The sequence below is a fragment of the Sapajus apella genome, unplaced genomic scaffold (assembly GCF_009761245.1).
Source record: "Sapajus apella isolate SASKATOON/1434 unplaced genomic scaffold, GSC_monkey_1.0 scaffold94, whole genome shotgun sequence".
Taxonomy (NCBI): Eukaryota; Metazoa; Chordata; class Mammalia; order Primates; family Cebidae; genus Sapajus; species Sapajus apella.
Genome location: NW_022437034.1, coordinates 191,970 through 211,610, shown reverse-complemented (window position 1 = coordinate 211,610; position 19,641 = coordinate 191,970). Strand labels below are relative to the sequence as shown.

Sequence of the window (19,641 nt, the reverse complement as noted above, 5' to 3'; positions counted from 1 at the left end):
TGCAATGAGCCATGAGCTTGCTACTGCACTCTGGCCATCAGCATGCTACTGCCCAGCCTGGGCAACAGACTGAGACTCTGTCTCAAAAAAGAAAGAATGAGAGGGGACTTGTCCTTGGAACCTAGTTATTTACTTACTTTTGATGATTGAAAATTGCTGTCACTTTCAAAACTGTCTCATCCAAAACTTGTATTTTTGAAATAACTTAAAATATTCAAGTAGTATTTGTTCAACACAGAAATCAATGCCACCACACAAAATGACAAGTAGTGATCACGTCCTATTTTTTCCTCATATATACACACTTAACAACATTAATTTTATTTACAGGAACATGCTGTCTACAAAAACCCTTTAAAAATCTTTTTCCGCCGGGCGCGGTGGCTCAAGCCTGTAATCCCAGCACTTTGGGAGGCCGAGGCGGGTGGATCACGAGGTCAAGAGATCGAGACCATCCTGGTCAACATGGTGAAACCCCGTCTCTACTAAAAATACAAAAATTATCTGGGCATGGTGGCGCGTGCCTGTAATCCCAGCTACTTGGGAGGCTGAGGCAGGAGAATTGCCTGAACCCAGGAGGCGGAGGTTGCTGTGAGCCAAGATCGCGCCATTGCACTCCAGCCTGGGTAACAAGAGCGAAACTCCGTCTCAAAAAAAAAAAAAAAAATCTTTTTCCATGACAATAAACTTCTCCAACTTTTCTTTAATGGGTGCACAGAATTTTAACTGTATGACTGACTATATTACCAAAGTGCAATTTAATAATTCTCTATTCCTATTCAGATTGATTCCAAATTTTTGTTTTATAATAAATTAAGGAATGATTATTCATGTTGATAGTTTAAAGGATATGGCTAATTCACATTTCCAAATTTCTGTTCAGAAAAGGTATAACAATGTACAGTCCCAAACAAGAGTGATGAAAACATACCTCCTTTTACCCTTGTTAAATGGTGTTACCTTTCATTTAAAAATTTAATTTTCATTAACTTGGTAAGAAAACACTAGGCAGGGTACAGTGGCTCACCCCAGTAATCCCAGCACTTTGGGAGGCTGAAGTGGGCAGATCACCTAAGGTTAGGAGTTTGAGACCAGCCTGGACAACATGGTGAAACCCTTGTCTCTACTAAAAATACAAAAATTAACTGGGCATGCATGTCTGTAATCTCAGCTACTTGGGAGGCTGAGGGCACAAGAACTGCTCGAACCCAGGGGGTGGAGGTTATAGTGAGCTGAGATGGTGCCAGGGTGACAGAACGAGACTCTGTCTCAAAAAAAAAAAAAGTATCTTACTGTTATCTGATCTTCTAATTACTAACAAAATTCAATACCGTTTAATACATTTACTTGTACTGTATTTGCATTTTGTATTCCACTTTTCTATCATAAAAAGTGTAGTTCTGGCCGGGCGCAGTGGCTCAAGCCTGTAATCCCAGCACTTTGGGAGGCCGAGGCGGGTAGATCATGAGGTCAAGAGATCGAGACCATCCTGGTCAACACGGTGAAACCCCGTCTCTACTAAAACTACAAAAAATTAGCTGGGCATGGTGACGTGTGCCTGTAATCCCAGCTACTCAGGAGGCTGAGGCAGGAGAATTGCCTGAACCCAGGAGGCGGAGGTTGCGGTGAGCCGAGATCGCGCCATTGCACTCCAGCCTGGGTAACAAGGACAAACCTCCGCCACAAGAAGAAAAACAAAAAAAAGAAAAAAAAAGTGTAGTTCTGGCCAGGCCCAGTGGCTCACACCTATAATTCTAGCACTCTGGGAGGCCGAGGTGGGTGGATAACAAGGTCAGGAGTTCAAGACCAGCCTAGCCAATATGGTGAAACCCCACCTCTAGTAAAATTACAAAAAAATTAGTTGGGCATAGGCCTATATGCCAGCTACTTAGGAGGCTGAGGCAGGAAAACTGCTTGAACCTGGAAGGTGGAGGTTGCAGTGGGCCAAGATCGTGACACTGCACTCCAGACTGGGCAACAGAGTGAGACTCCATCTCAAAAAAAAAAAAAAAGTAGTCTCCAGGAAATTTAATAGGATAATGAGATGATGAGATATGAAACATGAAAAAACCATAGTAAAACAGAAACAAGCAGCAACTGGAAACTCTAGGGAAACAAACAAAAAAGAACTATAATCCTGTCAACATATATTTGGAGCTTATTTAGATATTTAGACTATTCCAGGAACTTTGAATATATATAATATTAACAAAGAACACAGAGGAAAATCTCTTTTTCTTACATAAGAGCTTTTATTCAAGTGCAGGGGTCTGGGGAGACAGACAATAGGCAAAATAAACAGTATGTAATAAAATAGGTGATAAATTCTATGGGAAAAGAAACAGAGGAGAGTAAGTAGAAACCAGAAATGTACAGTAAGGAAGGGCAGAGGATTACAATTTTAAAGAAAGTAGGATGAGGGCAGGCTTCACTGAGAAAGTGATACTTAAAAACAGACTTCATATATGAGAAATTAAGGAAGGCAGATCTCCAGGAAAGACCCTGCTAGCAGAAAGAACTGCCAATGTAAACCTCCTAACATAGGAACCTGGGAAGAGTGGTTAAGACATGTAATTGGATTGAACATGTCTTAAAAAAAAAAAAAAAAAAAAAAAAAGACAGAAAAAAAAGAGATGTAATTGGAGACATGATATGGTAGAGTCTTGTAAGTCACTGTGAGCACTGACTTTTTCTTTTCTTTTTCAGTCAGGGTCTTTCTCCGTCGTCCAGGCTGGGGTGCAGTGGTGCAATCATTGCTCACTGCAACCTCCACCTCCCGGGCTCAAGTGATCCTACCAGCTCGGACTCCTGAGTAGCTGGGATTACAAGCATGCACCACCAACCCCAGATAAATTTTGTATTTTCTGTAGAGACAGGGTGTTGCCACGCTGCCTAGGCTGCTCTTGAACTCCTAAGCTCAAGGGATCTAACAGTGGCTTTCTTTTTTTCTTTTCTGAGACAGTGTCTTGCTCTGTCACCCAGGCTGGGGTGCAGTGGCACAACCTCAGCTCACTGCCACCTCCACCTTCTGTGTTCAAGTGATTCTTACACCTCAACTTCTTGCGCAGCTGGGATTACAGGTGCACACCACCATGCCCAGATAATTTTTTTTTTTTTTTAGTAGAGACAGGGTTCACCATGTTGACCAGCCTAGTCTGGGAGGCCAGCCTCCTGGCCTCAAATGATCCACCCGCCACAGCCTTCCAAAGTGCTGAGACTACAGTCATGAGCCACTGTGTCCCGCCTGAACAGTGGCTTTTTCTATGAGTTGAAAATAATGGGAATATACTGGAAGAATTTGAATAAAAGAATGAAATGAATTCTAAATTTTGCAAAGATCATTCTTATATTTGTATTGAGAAACTTTAGTGTAGAGGGGAGGAAACACAGAAACAGGTTAGGAGTCTATAATAGAATCTATAATCTAGGCAAGAGATAATGTGGCTTGGTTACAGTCAAATTAGTGGAATTGATAAGAAGTTGTCTGATTCTGGACATGTTATGAAAATAGAGCCAATATGACTTTTTGATAGATTTGAAGTAGGGTATGGAAGAAAGAAAGGAGTTGACGATGACTCCTGGGTTTTAGCCTGAGCAACTAGAAAGATGGAGTTGCCATTAAATGAGCTGGCGGGCAAAGGCTAAGGTTGTAGGATTTGTATATGTTTTCTTTCTGGTGAAGGGGTTAGCAGGAGCTTAGTTTCAGACATACTGATTTTGAAACATGTCTGATATTTCGGATAACTAAATGGTTAGTATAATAAATATGTCTGATATTCCAGCTAACTACGTGGAGGTGTCAAGCAGACAGTTCAATATGGAGACTGAGAGAGAAGTCTGCCATGAGATAAAAATTTGAGACTGGGCGCATCCCTGTAATCCCAGCACTTTGATAGGCCAAAGCAGAAGGATTTCCTTGAAGCCAAGGAGTTCAAGAACAGCCTGGGCAACATACTGAGACCCAATTTCTATAAAAAATTAAATAGTTGGGTACAATAGCATGCACCTGTGGTTCCAGCCACTCAGGATGCTGAGTAAGGAGGACTGCTTGAGCCCAGAAGTTTGAGGCTGCAGTGAGTTATGACCATATCACTATACTCCAGCCTAGGTGACAGATCATGAATATCTCTTAAAAAAGAAAAAAAGAAATAGAAATAGATTTATCAGTATATAAACAGTATTTTAAACTAGAAGAATGGATGAAACCACCATTAAGAGAGTGAAAGTAGAAAATAAACACTGGGCTGGGCGTAGTTGCTCACGCCTGTAATCCCAGAACTTTGGGAGGCTGAGGTGGGCGGATCACCTGAGGTCAGGAATTTGAGACTAGCCTGACCAACATGTTGAAATTCCGTCTCTACTAAAAAATACAAAAATTAGCCAGGCCTGCTGGTGGGCTCCTGTAACCCCAGCTACTTGGGAGGCTGAGGCAGGAGAATCGCTTGAACCTCAGAGATGGAGGTTGTGGCGAGCCGAGATGGTGCCACTGAACTCCAACCTGGGTGACAGAGTGAGACTCTGTCTCAAAAAACAAAAACAAAACAAAACAAAACAAAATATAAAAATTAGCTGTGTGGTGGCATAAGCCTGTAGTTCCAGCTACTCAGGAGGCTGAGGCGGGAGAATCACTTGAACCTGGGAGGCAAAGGTTGCAGTGAGCTGAGATCACACCACTGCACTCCAGCCTGTCCAACAGAGCGTGACAATGTCTCAAAAAAAAAAAAAGACCAGCGGGGTGTGATGGCTCACGCTTGTAATCCCAGCACTTTGGGAGGCCAAGGTGAGTAAATAGACATAGGTCAGGTGTTCAAGACCAGCCTGGCCAAAATGGTAAAACCCCGTTTCTACTAAAAATACAAAAAATTAGCTGGTTGTGATGGCAAGTGCCTGTAATCCCAGCTACTTGGGAGGCCGAGGCAGCAAGAATTGCTTGAACCCGGGTGGTGGAGACTGCAGTGAACTGAGCCACTGCACTCCAGCCTAGCCACAGAGTGAGACTCTGTCTCAAAAAAATAAAATAAAATGTTTATAATCCCAGGTACTCAGGAGGCTGAGGCAGGAGAATCACGAATCACTTGAGCCCAGGAGGCAGAGGTTGCAATGAGCTGAGATCGTGCCACTAAACTGCACTCCAGGCCTGGGCGACAGAGTGAGACTCTGTCTCAAAAAAAAAAAAAAAGAAAAAAGAAAAGAAAAATTAGCTGGGAATGGTGGCAACCACCTGTAGTCCCAGCTACTCGGGAGGCTGAAGTGGGAGGATCACACTGAGCCTGGGAGGTCGAGGCTGCAGACAGCAGTGAGCATGCCACAGTACTGTCACCTGGGTAACAGAGCAAGAACCCTGTCTCAATGAAAAAATAAGAATATATTATATGAAACATCAGGGACTATTATACATTTTTTTTTTTGAGACAGTGTCTCAATCTGTCGCCCAGACTGGAGTGCAATGGCATGATCCCTGCTCACCGCAACCTCCACCTCCCATGCTCAAGTAATTCTCCTGCCTCAGCCTCCTAAGGAGCTAGGATTACAGGCACATGCCATTACTGCCTGGGTAATTTTTGTATTTTTGATAGAGACAGGGTTTCACCATGTTGGCCAGGCTAGTCTTGAACTCCTGACCTCAAATGATCCACCTGACTCAGCCTCCCCAAAGTGCTGGGATTAGAGGTGTGAGCCACTGTGCCTGGCCTATTTTACCTTTTATGGCACAGCTTAATCACCATGTTGAGGGAAATTTGCTCTGTCAAGTTGAGTATTCGTTATATATGGGACATAGGATAATCAATAATAAATACGTTTTAAAACAATCTTCTTACCTAAAAATTAGAAAAACTTTCTCACTGAAGAGTATATTACTGTTTCTATTCTAAAGAAAAAATGTTATAAGTATAGAATTCAATGATACAATGTCACCAAACAAAAAAATGTATTTTTAACCCTTAGAAATAATAAGTAAATTTCAATCATACCATCTTCTTCATCCTCAGCTTCTTCTGCTTCCATAGGATCATATTCATCTTGATTATTATCTTCTTCAGTTTCATCATCATCCTTAGAATCATCTTTTCTTTTATCTTCTTTCTGTAATTTAAAATGCCTTTATTATTTACTTACTTATTTTCTGAAGACGCAGTTTTGCCACGTTGCCCAGGTGGGTCTCTATCTCCTGGGCTCAAGCGATCCATTGGCCTGAGCCTCTTGAAGAGCTATGATTACAGTCATGAGCCACTGCACTCAGCCTAAAATGCCTTTATTTTAATATTATTATTTTTTGAGATGAAGTCTCATTCTATCGCCCAGGCTAGAGTGTAGTGGCGCGATCTCCGCTCACTGCAACTCTGCCTCCCAAGTTCAAGTGGTCCACCCACCTCAGCTTCTCAACAAGTGTTGGGATTACAGGCGTAAGCCACTGCGCCCAGCTTAAAATGCTTTTATTTATTTATTTATTTATTTAGAGACAGAGTTTCACTCTTGTTACCCAGGCTGGAGTGCAATGGCGCAATCTTGGCTCACCGCAACCCCCGCCCCCTAGGTTCAGGCAATTCTCCTGCCTCAGCCTCCTGAGTAGCTGGGATTACAGGAACACGCCACCATGCCCAGCTAACATTTTGTAGTTTTAGTAGAGACGGGGTTTCACCATGTTGACCAGGATGGTCTCGATCTCTTGACCTCGTGATCCACCCGCCTCGGCCTCCCAAAGTGCTGGGATTACAGGCTTGAGCCACCGCGCCCGGCCCCTAAAATGCTTTTAAATTAAGCAAGAAATCTCACCAAACACAAGATTACTAAAACCAAAAAACAGAAAATCCATTGAAGTTGTTTAAAGTAGTTTTACATCATAAATTACTAAATTTTTTTGTGTTTTTCTGAGACACAGTCTTACTCTATGTTGCTCAGGCTGGAGTGCGGTGGCATGATCTGGGCTTATCGCAGTCTCCATCACCTGGGTTCAGGCAATCCTCATACCTCAGCCTCCCAAGTAGCCAGGACCACAGGCACATGCCACCATGTCCAGCTATTTTTTTTATTTTTTGTAGAGAGGGGGTTTTACCATGTTGTCCAGGATGGTGTCAAACTACTGGAGTTTTGGTTCAATCTGATTATCTCAGCCTCCCAGTGTGCTGGGATTAAAGAAGCAAGCCACTGTGCCCATGCTATAAATATATAATAATAATTAGGCTGGGAAAATAAATTTTTTAATAACATGTTGGCTGGGTACAGTGGCTCAAGCCTGTAATTCCAGCACTTTGGGAGGCCAAGGCAGTCAGATCACAAGGTCAGGAATTTGAGACCAGCCTGACTAACATAGGTAACCCTGTCTCTACTAAAGCTACAAAAATTAGACAGACACGTTGGTGGGCGCCTATAATCCCAGCTACTTGGGAGGCTGAGGCAGGAGAATTGCTTGAACCCAGGAGGCAGAGGTTGCAGTGAACCGAGATCGCAACACTGTACCCCAGCCTGGGCAACAGAGACTCCATCTCAAAAAAAAAAAAAAAGCAGATGCTCATATTGGCTTAACTTGAAGACCTGAATTTCTCTTTTTTTTTTTGAGACACAGTCTCACTACGTCACCCAGGCTGGAGTGTTTTGGCACTATCTTGGCTCACTGCAATCTCTTGGGATTGGGAGGCTGAGGCAGGAGAATCACCTCACAGGTTCAAGCGATTCTACTGCCTCAGCCTCCTGAGTAGCTGGGACTACAAGCATGTACCACCACATCCTACTAATTTTTTGTATTTTTAGTGGAGACGGGGTTTCGCTGTGATAGCCATGATGGTCTCGAGGCCTGAATTTCTTTTTTTTTTTTTTTTTTTGAGACGGAGTTTCTCTCTTGTTACCCAGGCTGGAGTGCAATGGCGCATCTCGGCTCACCGCAACCTCCGCCTCCCGGGTTCAGGCAATTCTCCTGCCCCAGCCTCCTGAGCAGCTAGGATTACAGGCACGCGCCACCATGCCCAGCTAATTTTTTGTATTTTCAGTAGAGACGGGGTTTCACCATGTTGACCAGGATGGTCTCCATCTCTTGACCTCGTGATCCACCCGCCTCGGCCTCCCACAGTGCTGGGATTACAGGCTTGAGCCACCGCGCCCGGCCTGAATTTCTAATATATGTAGTAAAATCTTTCAGTTTGGCTTTTACATCTAATATTCTGATGGAAATCAACATCAATTTTCGTAACCTAGAAGAGTAATTGAAAACTTCTAAACCAGGTGGTTATTACAGACCTTCCTTTCATCTCTATCTTCTTTTTTATCTTTATCATCGCCTGATTTTCTCCGTTTGGGTTTTGGCTCATCAGTTTCATCATCTCTTTCTTCTTTTTTATCTTTTCTCTCATCTTTTTTGCTTTTCTTATCCTTTTCTTTTTTGTCCTCTTTCTCAGGAAGAGACAGTAATGATTTGTATATACGGACACCAAAATCTCTTTGAAGCATTTCATTGAAAAGTTCCGCAAACAATGAAACCTATAAAAAGATACCAACATCAGCCCAGCCAAATTTCAACAGAAATAATAAAGCTAGCACAGTCAGCAATTTATCAAATAAAAACTTGCCACATATAATGATTATGTACACTTATCAAACATTGTAACACAACCATTAATCTTTTTTTTTCCAAAATGGAGTCTTGCTCTGTCACTCAAACTAAAGTGCAGTGGTGTGACATTAGCTCACTGCCACCCCTGCCTCCTGAGTAGCTGAGGTAACAGGCTTGTGCCACCAAGCCCAGCTAATTTTTGTATTTTTAGTAAAGATGGGGTTTGCCATGTTGGCCAGGCTGGTCTTGAACTCCTGACCTCAGGTGATCCACCTGCCTTGACCTTCCAAAGTGCTGAGATTACAGGTGTGAGCCACCATGCCCAGCTGACAACCATTAATCTTCATGATGATAAGTATACCTTATTCATTTACTCAATAAGTTTTAAATCAAATGCCTGCAATGTACCAGGACCTGTTTTAGGCATTACGGATACAGCACTGAAGAAAGCTATAAAAACCCCTCCTATCATCCAGCTAGTGAAGTAAATAACCAAATCATGAAGTCTCTTGTTAACCTATTCTGGTTCTGAGGCTGCCTGGTTTTTAAGAAAAGAAATGACCAAATCAACATTAAATTATATGAAAAACAAGCAGGATGAGCACCTAGAGAGTGACAAAAGAGAACAGTGAGATAAGGCCTCTCGGATAAGGTGACATTTAAAAAGTGACCAGAAGGCCATACTGGTATCTAGGAGAAAAGCATTCTGGATTAGGGAAAAATTAAAAATTAAAAAACATTAAAAATCCTGAACTTTTAATTCAGGGGCCAGGTGCTGTGGCTCACTCCTGCAGTCCCAGCAATTTGGGAGGCCGAGATGGGCAGATTACCAGAGCTCAGGAGTTTCAGACCAGCCTGACCAAGATGGAGAAACCCCATCTCTACTAAAAATACAAAATTAGCTGGGCGTGGTGTTGCATGCCTGTAATCCCAGCTACTCAGGAGGCTGAGGCAGGAGAATTGCTTGAACCTGGGAGGCGGAGGTTGCAGTGAGCCAAGATTTTGCGATTGCACTCCAGCCTGGACAACAAGAGCAAAACTCTGTATATAAAAAAAAAAAAAAAAATCCTGAATAGGGAGCATCTATTATTACTATGCAAGCATCCACAGATAATGGGCTCTAGCAAACTCCTAAGCCTAAAACTGTATATAATAAATTTTTTATGTACCTATTTCTAAGACTAAAGTCCACTGCTTTCAACAGATCCTTAAAAAGGCCTAATACTTGAAATGATTCATCACAGCTATTAAATGTGTAATCTTTGTAAATCTGGTATATTTGCTAAAATATTTTAATCAGATTATTTTCCTAATTGCAAAGGACAACGCAATTTATTATGACTATAATTTAATTTCAGCCTAGTTTTCAGTAGTTGCCTAATCTTTTTTATTTCAAATTCAGATGGAGTCTCACTATGTTGCCCAGGCTAATCTTGAACTCCTGGGCTCAAGCAATTCTCCCACCTCAGCCCCTCAAAGTGCTGTGAGGACTGTGCCCAGCCTAATTATTTATTAAGTGATTATTACAAGGATGGTATTATTAGGAATTATTTCAATTTATGGCAGCTGCTTACTTTTTATTTTATTTTATTTTTTGAGACAGAGTCTAGCTCTGCTGCCCAGGCTGCAGTGCAGTGGCGAAATCTTGGCTCACTGCAACCTCTGCCCACTGGGTTCAAGCGATTTTCCTGTCTCAGCCTCCTGAGTAGCTGGGGTTATAGGCACCTATCACCACGCCTGGCTAATTTTTTTGTATTTTCAGTAGAGACGGGGTTTCACCATGTTGGTCAGGCTGGTTTCGAACTCCTGACCTCAGGTGATCCACCTGCCTCTGCCTCCCAAAGTGCTGGGATTAAGGTGTGAGCCACTGCACCTGGCCAGGTAACTGCTTAATAAAAGTAAAGTCACATACCATCTAATTTTAAGGACATCTGCTTATTGGAATAATTAACATTGAAAAAAAAAATCCCAAAATTTGAACATATTTTAATATTTACAACATGTTTTATATAAATACCAATAAGCACATACTTTATGTTTATAATTGCCTCAGCAATCCTCAAAGGTCTCTAGTCTTCCTTGATTTTCATCTTACCACTTGGTGGACGATGACCTTCTGGGTCAAAGAAACATGACTGATTTTTCCAATATAATTTAGAAAATGAAAGAACATATATTGATAAGATACAATAATTAAACACAATAAAAATTTTAGATATATCATGATTTTGTACAGGATACTACAAAATTAATATGTTGAGTGCAGTGGCTCACACCTGTAATCCCAGCACTTTGGGAGGCACAGGTGGGTGGATCACAAGATCAAGAGATCGAGACTATCCTGGCCAGCATGGTGAAACCCTGTGTCTACTAAAAATACAAAAATTAGCTGGGCATGGTGGTGCGCCCCTGTAATCCCAGCTACTCAGGAGGCTGAGGCAGGAGGAGAATCGCTTGAACCCAGGAGGTGGAAGTTGCAATGAGCCGAGATAGCACCACTGCACTGCAGCCTGGCAAAAGCGAGACTCGTCTTAAAAAAAAAAAAAAAAAAAAATTAATGTTGGAAATTCTATTTTTAAGGAGTGAAGTAATTACATACTTAGAGATAAAAGTCTTCAATTGTTTTGAAAACTAACAATCATATAAGTACATATTGTAAAGCTGCTCTAACATAATTATACAGGCCAGGTGAAGTGGCTCATGGCTGAAATTCCAGCTCTTTGGGAGGCTAAGGCAAGTGCATCACCTGAGATCAGGAGTTTGAGGTCAGACTGGCAAACATGGCAAAACTCCAACTCTACTAAAAACACAAAGGTTAGCTGGGCTTGGTGGCGTACACCTGTAATTGCAGCTACTCGGGAGGCTGAGGGAGGAGAACTGCTCAAACCTGGGAGGCAGAGGTTGCAGTGAGCCAAGATCATGTCACTGTGTTCCAGCCTGGGTGACAGAGGGAGACTCTGTCTCAATAAATAAATAAATAGGCTCACGCCTGTAATCCCAGCACTCTGAGGGGAGGCTGAGGCAGGTGGACCACATGAGGTCAGGAGTTTGAGGCCAGCCTGGCCAACATCGTGAAACCTCATCTCTACTAAAAATACAAAAAATTAGCTGGGTGTGGTGGCAGACGCCTGTAATCCCAGCTACCCAGGAGGCTGGGGCAGGAGAATTACTTGAGCCTGGGAGGCAGAGGTTGCAGTGAGCCAAGATAATGCCATTGTATTCTAGCCTGGGTGACAAAGCGAGACCCAGTCTCAAAAATAAATAACTAAGTACTAAAATAAAATAATGATACAAAAAATAGATTAACAATGAAAAGTTAAACAACAATTATTTTCTCCTACGATTCAAACACAAGTTAAATTTTTAATCTCTTTAAATGGTATTAAATGTTATTTTAATTCTAGAGAAAAAAATAAAGCATTACCTCATCCCCAAAAGAGACAACTAGACATTATGGATATCCTGAAGAAAAGAACACACCACACTACTTATGAAAGCGTCTTAGGAAAAAACAGAACTGAGCTTAATTAAGAATTTAAATCCAACTATCCATTTACATGAAATACAGAGAATAGAGGAACACATAAACCATACCAAAGAAATGCAATCAACAAAAGTGGGTCTGTAACAAAACCTCAGAGGAGAAATCATCTGTTGTTTCCTAAGAAGTAGAATAAAAGACAAAAACAAGAAAAACTCAAAAAAACAGATGCAACAAAAGAGGCATTCAAAGAAATTTCAGAGATCCGGCCGTGATGGCTCACTTCTATAATCCCTGATCTTTGGGAGGCTGAGATGGGCAGATCACCTGAGGCCAGGAGTTGGAAACCAGCCTGGTTAACATGGTTAACCCTGTCTCTACTAAAAATACAAAACTTAGCTGGGCATGGTGGCAGGTGCCTGTAATCCCAGCTACTTGGGAGGCTGTGACAGGAGAACTGCTTGAACCCAGGAGACGGAGGTTGCAGTGAGCCCCCACTGCACCCCTGCACTCCAGCCTGGGTAGTAAGAGTGAAATTCTGTCTCAAAACAAACAAAGAGATTTCAGAGATATATTAACTAGTAATAATGTGTGGACCTCATATGGATCTTATTTCAAACTTAAAACATTACCTCAAATGAATGTTCTTTATTATCCTCTAATCTGTAGTCCAAAAGGACACTCAAAGACATGATGCTACAATCAAATTTGCCACTTTTTGCAGCCCAATTTGGATGTACGATGATGGCTGGTTCATCAGGCAAAATATATCTTCTTTCTCGACGCTGGCGTTCCATTTCCTCTTGACGTTTCCTTTCTTCTTCCTAAATATTTGAAATTTCAAGTCAAGGTTAAATCTGCATGTGTGATGTACATGGAACATGAATATATATCGAACATACACCACATAAAGGAAAGGAACAAAATTCCCTTGACTCTTCATGGTGCTTATACTAACCATAGGAGTTGAGAAGAGAGAAAAGCTCAAATTGACTAAGGGTGGTAAACTTTGATGGCTCCTAACTTTCTTTTGGATCTCCCAGCATAAGAAACTGCCTCACAAAGAGCGGGGGGAATTACCTATATTGAGATTATATAAATTAGAAAATTCTGGGAAAACAGTGATGGTAGCGTAAGTTTGGATCTTCCTGAAACCCTACACTAAAGAGACAAAGCAATATAGATATCAAAATTTAAAAAACCGATGGCATTCACAACAAAATAAGTGACTAGGTATCCCCACAAACCAATATACGAATGGGTGGGAAAAGGCCAAAAGACCTATGTGTTACTGTCGAGTATGTCTGAAGAAAGCATAAGGAAGCAATGGGAGAACAAGAAAACCAAAAAACAGCCAGTAGGTATCTACTGGAAAATGCACCAGCTGTAACTAGGCAAAATTTTGTCCCCAACAAGAAAGTGAGTGGAGAATTCATTTTAAGATCTAAACTGGCATAGACCACTCCAGCCTTACAAACTTGCAAATCTCATTTACCAGGGTCCTACACTGAGGAGAAACTGCTGAGAGTAGGACAGAGACAACAAAGACATAGAAGGCCCAGATTAAAAGTGAAAAAGGGCAAAAGAGACAGAAAGCTTCAGAAAGCAAACCATATGTTTTTGACAAAAGAAGAAAACGGATCATAAGAGCAGAGCTCAATGAAGTCAGAAAAGCTATCTGAAATAAACTACCTTGATAAAGTTCAGGCAAACTAAATGCACATAAAAATGAATACAAAAGTATTGAGGTCAGGCCGGGCGCGGTGGCTCAAGCCTGTAATCCCAGCACTTTGGGAGGCCGAGGCGGGTGGATCACAAGGTCAAGAGATCGAGACCATCCTGGTCAACATGGTGAAACCCCGTCTCTACTAAAAATACAAAACATTAGCTGGGCATGGTGGTGCGTGCCTGTAATCCCAGCTACTCAGGAGGCTGAGGCAGAAGAATTGCCTGAACCCAGGAGGCGGAGGTTGCGGTGAGCCGAGATCGTGCCATTGCACTCCAGCCTGGGTAGCATGAGTGAAACTCCGTCTCAAAAAAAAAAAAAAAGTATTGAGGTCAAATCCCATACAAATTTAGGATTTAAAAAAAAGAGTGAGAAGCAGCAGCAGAAATACATCCCTGAAGATGATGAAAGTGGGCCAGAAAGACACCACCACATGGCAGATAAAAATTTAACTATTTTTAAAGTGTGCTAAAAGAAAATGTTACAAAAGACACAAGCATTCTTCTGCATCATGTTGTTAACATTCAAAATTCATAAAGTGAGTATATGACTGGTAGACAGGTCATGTATCTGGCCCTATCTGCAGCAATTCTTCAGCTTCTCTAATAGAAGTGGCCATGGGAAGGGGAACCGGGCCTGCTAAAAGTCAATCCAAAAAGGGACTGGATGGAAGATGGAAATGATCTACAACTTGGTAAGGGTCTGTGCATTTCATTATATGCAATCTTCTTTTTTTTTTTTTCCGCTTTGAAACACGGTCTCACTCTGTGACCCTAGCCAGAGTCTCACTCTGTCACCCTAGCCAGAGTGTAGTGGTGTGATCACAGGTCACTACAGCGTTGACCTCCTGGGTTCAAGTAATCTTCCCATGTGAGCCCTTTTAGTAGCTGATACCACAGACACGTGTGACCATTTTTTTTTTTGTAGAGACAGGGTATCACAATGTTGTCTCCATCTGTTCTGAACAATTCAGTTCTACAGACATCCTCTTTTCAAGAAAGGTAGATAGATGCCTATACAGGAGATGGAGGCTCGAAGGGTAGTGGAGCCGCAACTACCCAGTGATATGAGCCACTTTATTACTAAGTATTGAAACCCAGATGGAGCAACGAGAGTAATCCATGCAGAGATAGCACAGGGTAGAGTCAGATCACTGGAAGAACTGGAGGTACCTGTGTAAATTCACAGCTTCCAATATATATAAGATATAGAAATATAAAGATGTAAATATTTGTGTCATCAATCAATCAATCAATCATCTTTCATATCTCCATTCAATGAAAGGGGTTGGGAGCAGCAACCTAATTGCAATGAGCACATCTTGGCTTCCAAATATCATTCTTCACTAAAAAGAAACCAGGGCTTCCTGGTGAAATGACTGTCCTGAATTAAGACAATGATAGCACAAAATAAAACTGAAATGCTTTATCAAGCTAGTAAGTAAAGAAAGCTTCAGAAAGTGATTTAAAAAAAAAAAAGGGCACATAACTTAAAAGAACTCTCATTGGCCAACTCTGGGACAATTACATCATGAAAATAACTCATAGAAGGCCAGGCATGGTGGCTCACACCTGTAATCCCAGCACTTCAGGAGGCCAAGGTGGCGGATCATCTGAGGTCAGAAGTTTGAGATCAGCCTGGCTAACATGGCAAAACGCCATCTCTACTAAAAATACAAAAATTAGCCAGGTATAGTATGGGCGCCTGTAATCCCTGCTACTGAGGAGGCTGAGGTACAAGAATTGCTTGAACCCGGGAAGCAGAAGTTGCAGTGAGCCAAGATCACGCCACTGCACTCCAGCCTGGGCGACAGAGCAAGACTCCATCTCGAAAAATAAAAACAAAGAAATCACAAGTCCATGTATTACATAAGAACAAGGTAATTATCCTACACAATTACAAAGCTATTATCACATTCAAGAAATTTAACACTGCCTTAATATTATATAATGTCACATCCATATCTATAATCAAATTTCTTGAACTGTCCCAAATACTCTTGTATGAAAATTTTCTCATATCCAGGATCTAGTCAGGTTTCACTTAGTTCATTTATTTGGTTGATATGTCTCATTAGCCTCCTTTAATCTAAGATATCCCTTTAACAATTTCTTATTTTAATCTTTCATTATATGGACCACTTTTTGAAAAGTTTAGGAAAGCTTCTTTGAGAATTTTTCACATTCTAAATTTTTTTTTAAATTTTCACATTTTAGACTTATCTGATTATTTTCTCACAATTAGATTTAAACATATCTGGCAAGAATTCTAGATAAATTATGATGTGTACTTTACAATGCATAAGATTTAGAAACAGATTATGTGGCTTATCCAATTACCGGTACTAAAACACACTTCTCAAATCCCTATATTTCAAATTCAGAAAACAAGTAACAGGCTTCTGCATTCAGGAGTTATTCTATTGGACATAAAACGGAAGCGTAAAACAGCTTGAATAAATAGTCTGAGTCTCAAGGTTTGATTCAATCAAGCACATTGTTTTAGAAGCAGCCAAATTATGGGATAAGCACTTCACTAGACAGAACTCAATTTCTGAGCCATTTACCTAGAATTGTTTTGTATCTTCATTGTGGTAGTGGTGGTTACACAACTATATGCATTTGTAAAAACTCACAGAACAGTTCACAAAAAGGTTGACTTTTATTACAAGTAAACTGCACCTTAATAAAAGCATATATGCCAGGCGTGCTGGCTCACACCTGTAATCACAAAACTTTGGGAGGCCGAGGCAGGCAGAAGGCCTGAGGTTGGGAGTTCGAGACCAGCTGAACAACATGGAGAAACCCCATCTCTACTAAAAATACAAATTTAGCCAGCCATGGTAGTGCATGCCTGTAATCCCAGCTACTCAGGAGTCTTAGGCAGGAGAATTGCTTGAATCTGGGAGGCAGAGGTTGTGGTGGGTCAAGATCGCGCCATTGCACTCCAGCCTGGGCAACAAGAGCAAAACTCTGTCTCAAAAACATGAATAAATAAATAAAAGTACACAAACACATCATCTTTTTTTTTTTTTTTTTTTGAGATGGAGTCTCACTGTATTGCCCAGGCTGGAGTGCAGTGGCAAGATCCTGGCTCACTGCAACCTCCACCACCCAGGGGATCAAGGAGTCTCCTGCCTCAGCCTCCGGAGTAGCTGAGACTATAGATGCACACCACCATGACCAGCTATTTTGTTTTTTTTCTGTATTTTTAGTAGAGACAGGCCTTCACCATGTTGGCCAGGATGGTCTCAATCTCCTGACCTTGTGATCTGCCCACCTCGGCCACACACATTATCTTAACTCACATATTCCACCCTATACATCAATATTAATACCATCGAGTACAGTGATAGACTGAGTACATACCTCTTTATCGTCTTCGGATTTCCTATCATCCTCCTCATCCTCTTCTTTTTCAGATTTCTCTAACTCCTTCTGTTCTTCTTTTTGTTCCTCTACTTTAAGCTGTTTTGTCAATCGGGCTATTAACTGAGATTTTAATCCTTTGGAACTAAGAGCTCGACTTTCTAATTCTTTTCGGAGATCATTTACCTGAATATATGGAGCATAAAAACACAGGAAAAAAAGGGACAATGAAATAGGAAACAAACTAGCTACAATTGTCTTTTGTGTGATTTTTTTTTTTTTTTTTTTTTTTTGAAATGGAGTCTCTGTCGTCCAGGCTGCAGTGCAGTGGTGCGATCTCAGCTCACCGCAACCTCTGCCTCCCAGGTTCCAATTCTCCTGTCTCAGCCCCCAAGTTGATTCTCCTGTCTCAGCTCCTCAAGTAGTTGGGATTACTGGCATGTGTCACCACGCCCAGCTAATTTTTGTACTTATAGTAGAGATGGAGTTTCACCATGTTGGTCAAGCTGGTCTCAAACTCCTGACCTTGTGATCTGCCTGCCTTGGCCTCCCAAAATGCTAGGATTACACTGCCCCAGGTCTTCCGTGTAATTTTTTAAAAATCTGGTGAAAAGAACATTTGTACAGCTCACACAATGCCTGTGAAAATGCAAAATGATAGAGTATTTTTTGGAAAATAAAACATTTTAAGATGCGTAAAACATTTTTTTCAAACGCGCTTTGACCCAGAAGTTCTAATTTCTGGGAGTCTACCCAAAGGAAACATCCTAAATAGAGGGGGGGAAAACCCACAAACCTTATAGATTTACTTATTCCCTCCCTTCGAAACAGTGAAGACTCTAAATGTCTCATAAATTAGCCAGGTGTGGTGGTGAATGCATGTAGTCCTAACTACTTAGGAAGCTAAGATGGGAAGATGCTTGAGCCTAGGAATTTTAGGTTCCAGTGAACTAGGTACTGCACTCCAACCATGGCGACAGAGACCTTGTCTCTCAAAGTAAGTATATAAACAAATGTCTAATAGAAGAGAAATACCACCCAGGAATGGTGGCTTGTGCTGGTAATCTGAGCACTTTTGTAGTCCAAGGCGGGAGGATTGCTTGAGGCCTGGAGTTTAAAATCAGTCTGGGGAACATGGCAAAACCCCATCTCTTAAAAGAAAAAAAAAATTAGCTAGGCATGATGGAGCATCCATTTAGCCAAGCTACTTGACAGGTTTAGGTGAGAAGACCACTTGACCCTAGGAGTTTGAAGCTGCAGTAAACTCTAATCACACCACTGTACTCTGTCCCTGTAAAAAAAAGTAACACCTAAGAAAAAAATCTGTGTATCAATTAAATTGAATAGTATAAAATATTTTAAAATATGGACAAAAGTAATGTCAATGCAAGAGGATGCGTCATTTTTCTTTTTTTTTTTTGAGGCAGGGTCTTGCTCTGTCACCCAGGCTGAAGTGCAGTGGCACAATTCACAGCTTATTGCAGCCTTGACCTTCTAAGCTCAAGTGATCCTCCCACCTGAGGCTCCCAAGTAGCTAGGACTACAGGCATGCATCACCAGGCTTGGCGAATTATTATTATTACTATTATTATTTTTTGGTAGAGATAGAGTCTCAGTACGTTGCCAGGGCTGATCTTGAACTAATGGGCTGAAGCAATCTGCCCACCTGGGCCTCCCAAAGTGCTGGGATTACAGGCATAAAGCATTGTACCCAGCTGCAACCTTACACACACACACACACACACACACACACACACACTCTCTCTCTCTCTCTCTCTCTCTCTCTCTCTCTCTCTTCTAGATAGGATTTGCCTAGGCTGGAGTGTAGCGGCACAATCACAGTTCACTGTAGGATCCAACTTCTAGGCTTAAGCAATCCTCCCACCTTAGCTTCCCAAGTAGCTGGGACTACAGGCGTGTGCCACTATGCCCAAATAATTTTTTTAAATGTTTTGTAAAGACAGAGCCTCGCTATGTTACAGAAGCTGGTCTTGAACTTCTAGGCTGAAGCAATCCTCTTGCTTAAGCCTCCAGAAGGGCTGGGATCACAGACATGAGTCACTTTACTTGGCTTATTATTTTATGGTTGTGTTTTTTTTTCTACTCAATATCCTCGGATTGAAGTGATTGTAACTTTTAGATAAAATAACCAACCAACCAATCACAAAGCTTGTATCCAGAAAAATACAAATGGAATAAAACATGTAACAATGAGGCCAGGCACGGTGGCTCATGCCTGTAATCCCAGCACTTTGGGAGGCCGACGCGGGTGGATCACGAGGTCAAGAGATCGAGACCAACCTGGTCAACATGGTGAAACCCTGTCTCCACTAAAAATACAAAAAACATTAGCTGGGCATGGTGGCGCATGCCTGTAATCCCAGCTACTCAGGAGGTTGAGGCAGGAGAATTGCCTGAACCCAGGAGGCGGAGGTTGCGGTGAGCTAAGATCGCGCCATTGCACTCCAGCCTGGGTAGCAAGAGTGAAACTCCATCTCAAAAAAAAAAAAAAAAAAAAAAA

The 19,641-nt window shown here is 41.6% G+C and overlaps 1 protein-coding gene across 2 annotated transcripts in view; it reads right to left on the bottom strand.

Annotated features, from left to right (window-relative positions):
- The window catches only part of CCAR1 (cell division cycle and apoptosis regulator 1), a 48,864-nt gene that overhangs the window by 12,288 nt on the left and 16,935 nt on the right, over positions 1 to 19,641 (bottom strand). For both annotated transcript variants that reach the window (XR_004262161.1, XM_032256160.1), the window contains exons 11-14: positions 17,121 to 17,306; positions 12,659 to 12,850; positions 8,233 to 8,472; positions 5,973 to 6,084 (exon numbers count right to left, since the gene is read on the bottom strand). Coding sequence is in view for 1 of the 2 variants with exons in the window: in XM_032256160.1 (XP_032112051.1) it covers positions 5,973 to 6,084; positions 8,233 to 8,472; positions 12,659 to 12,850; positions 17,121 to 17,306 (730 nt within the window). In the remaining variant the exon portion in view is untranslated. The remainder of the gene's footprint in view (positions 1 to 5,972; positions 6,085 to 8,232; positions 8,473 to 12,658; positions 12,851 to 17,120; positions 17,307 to 19,641) is intronic.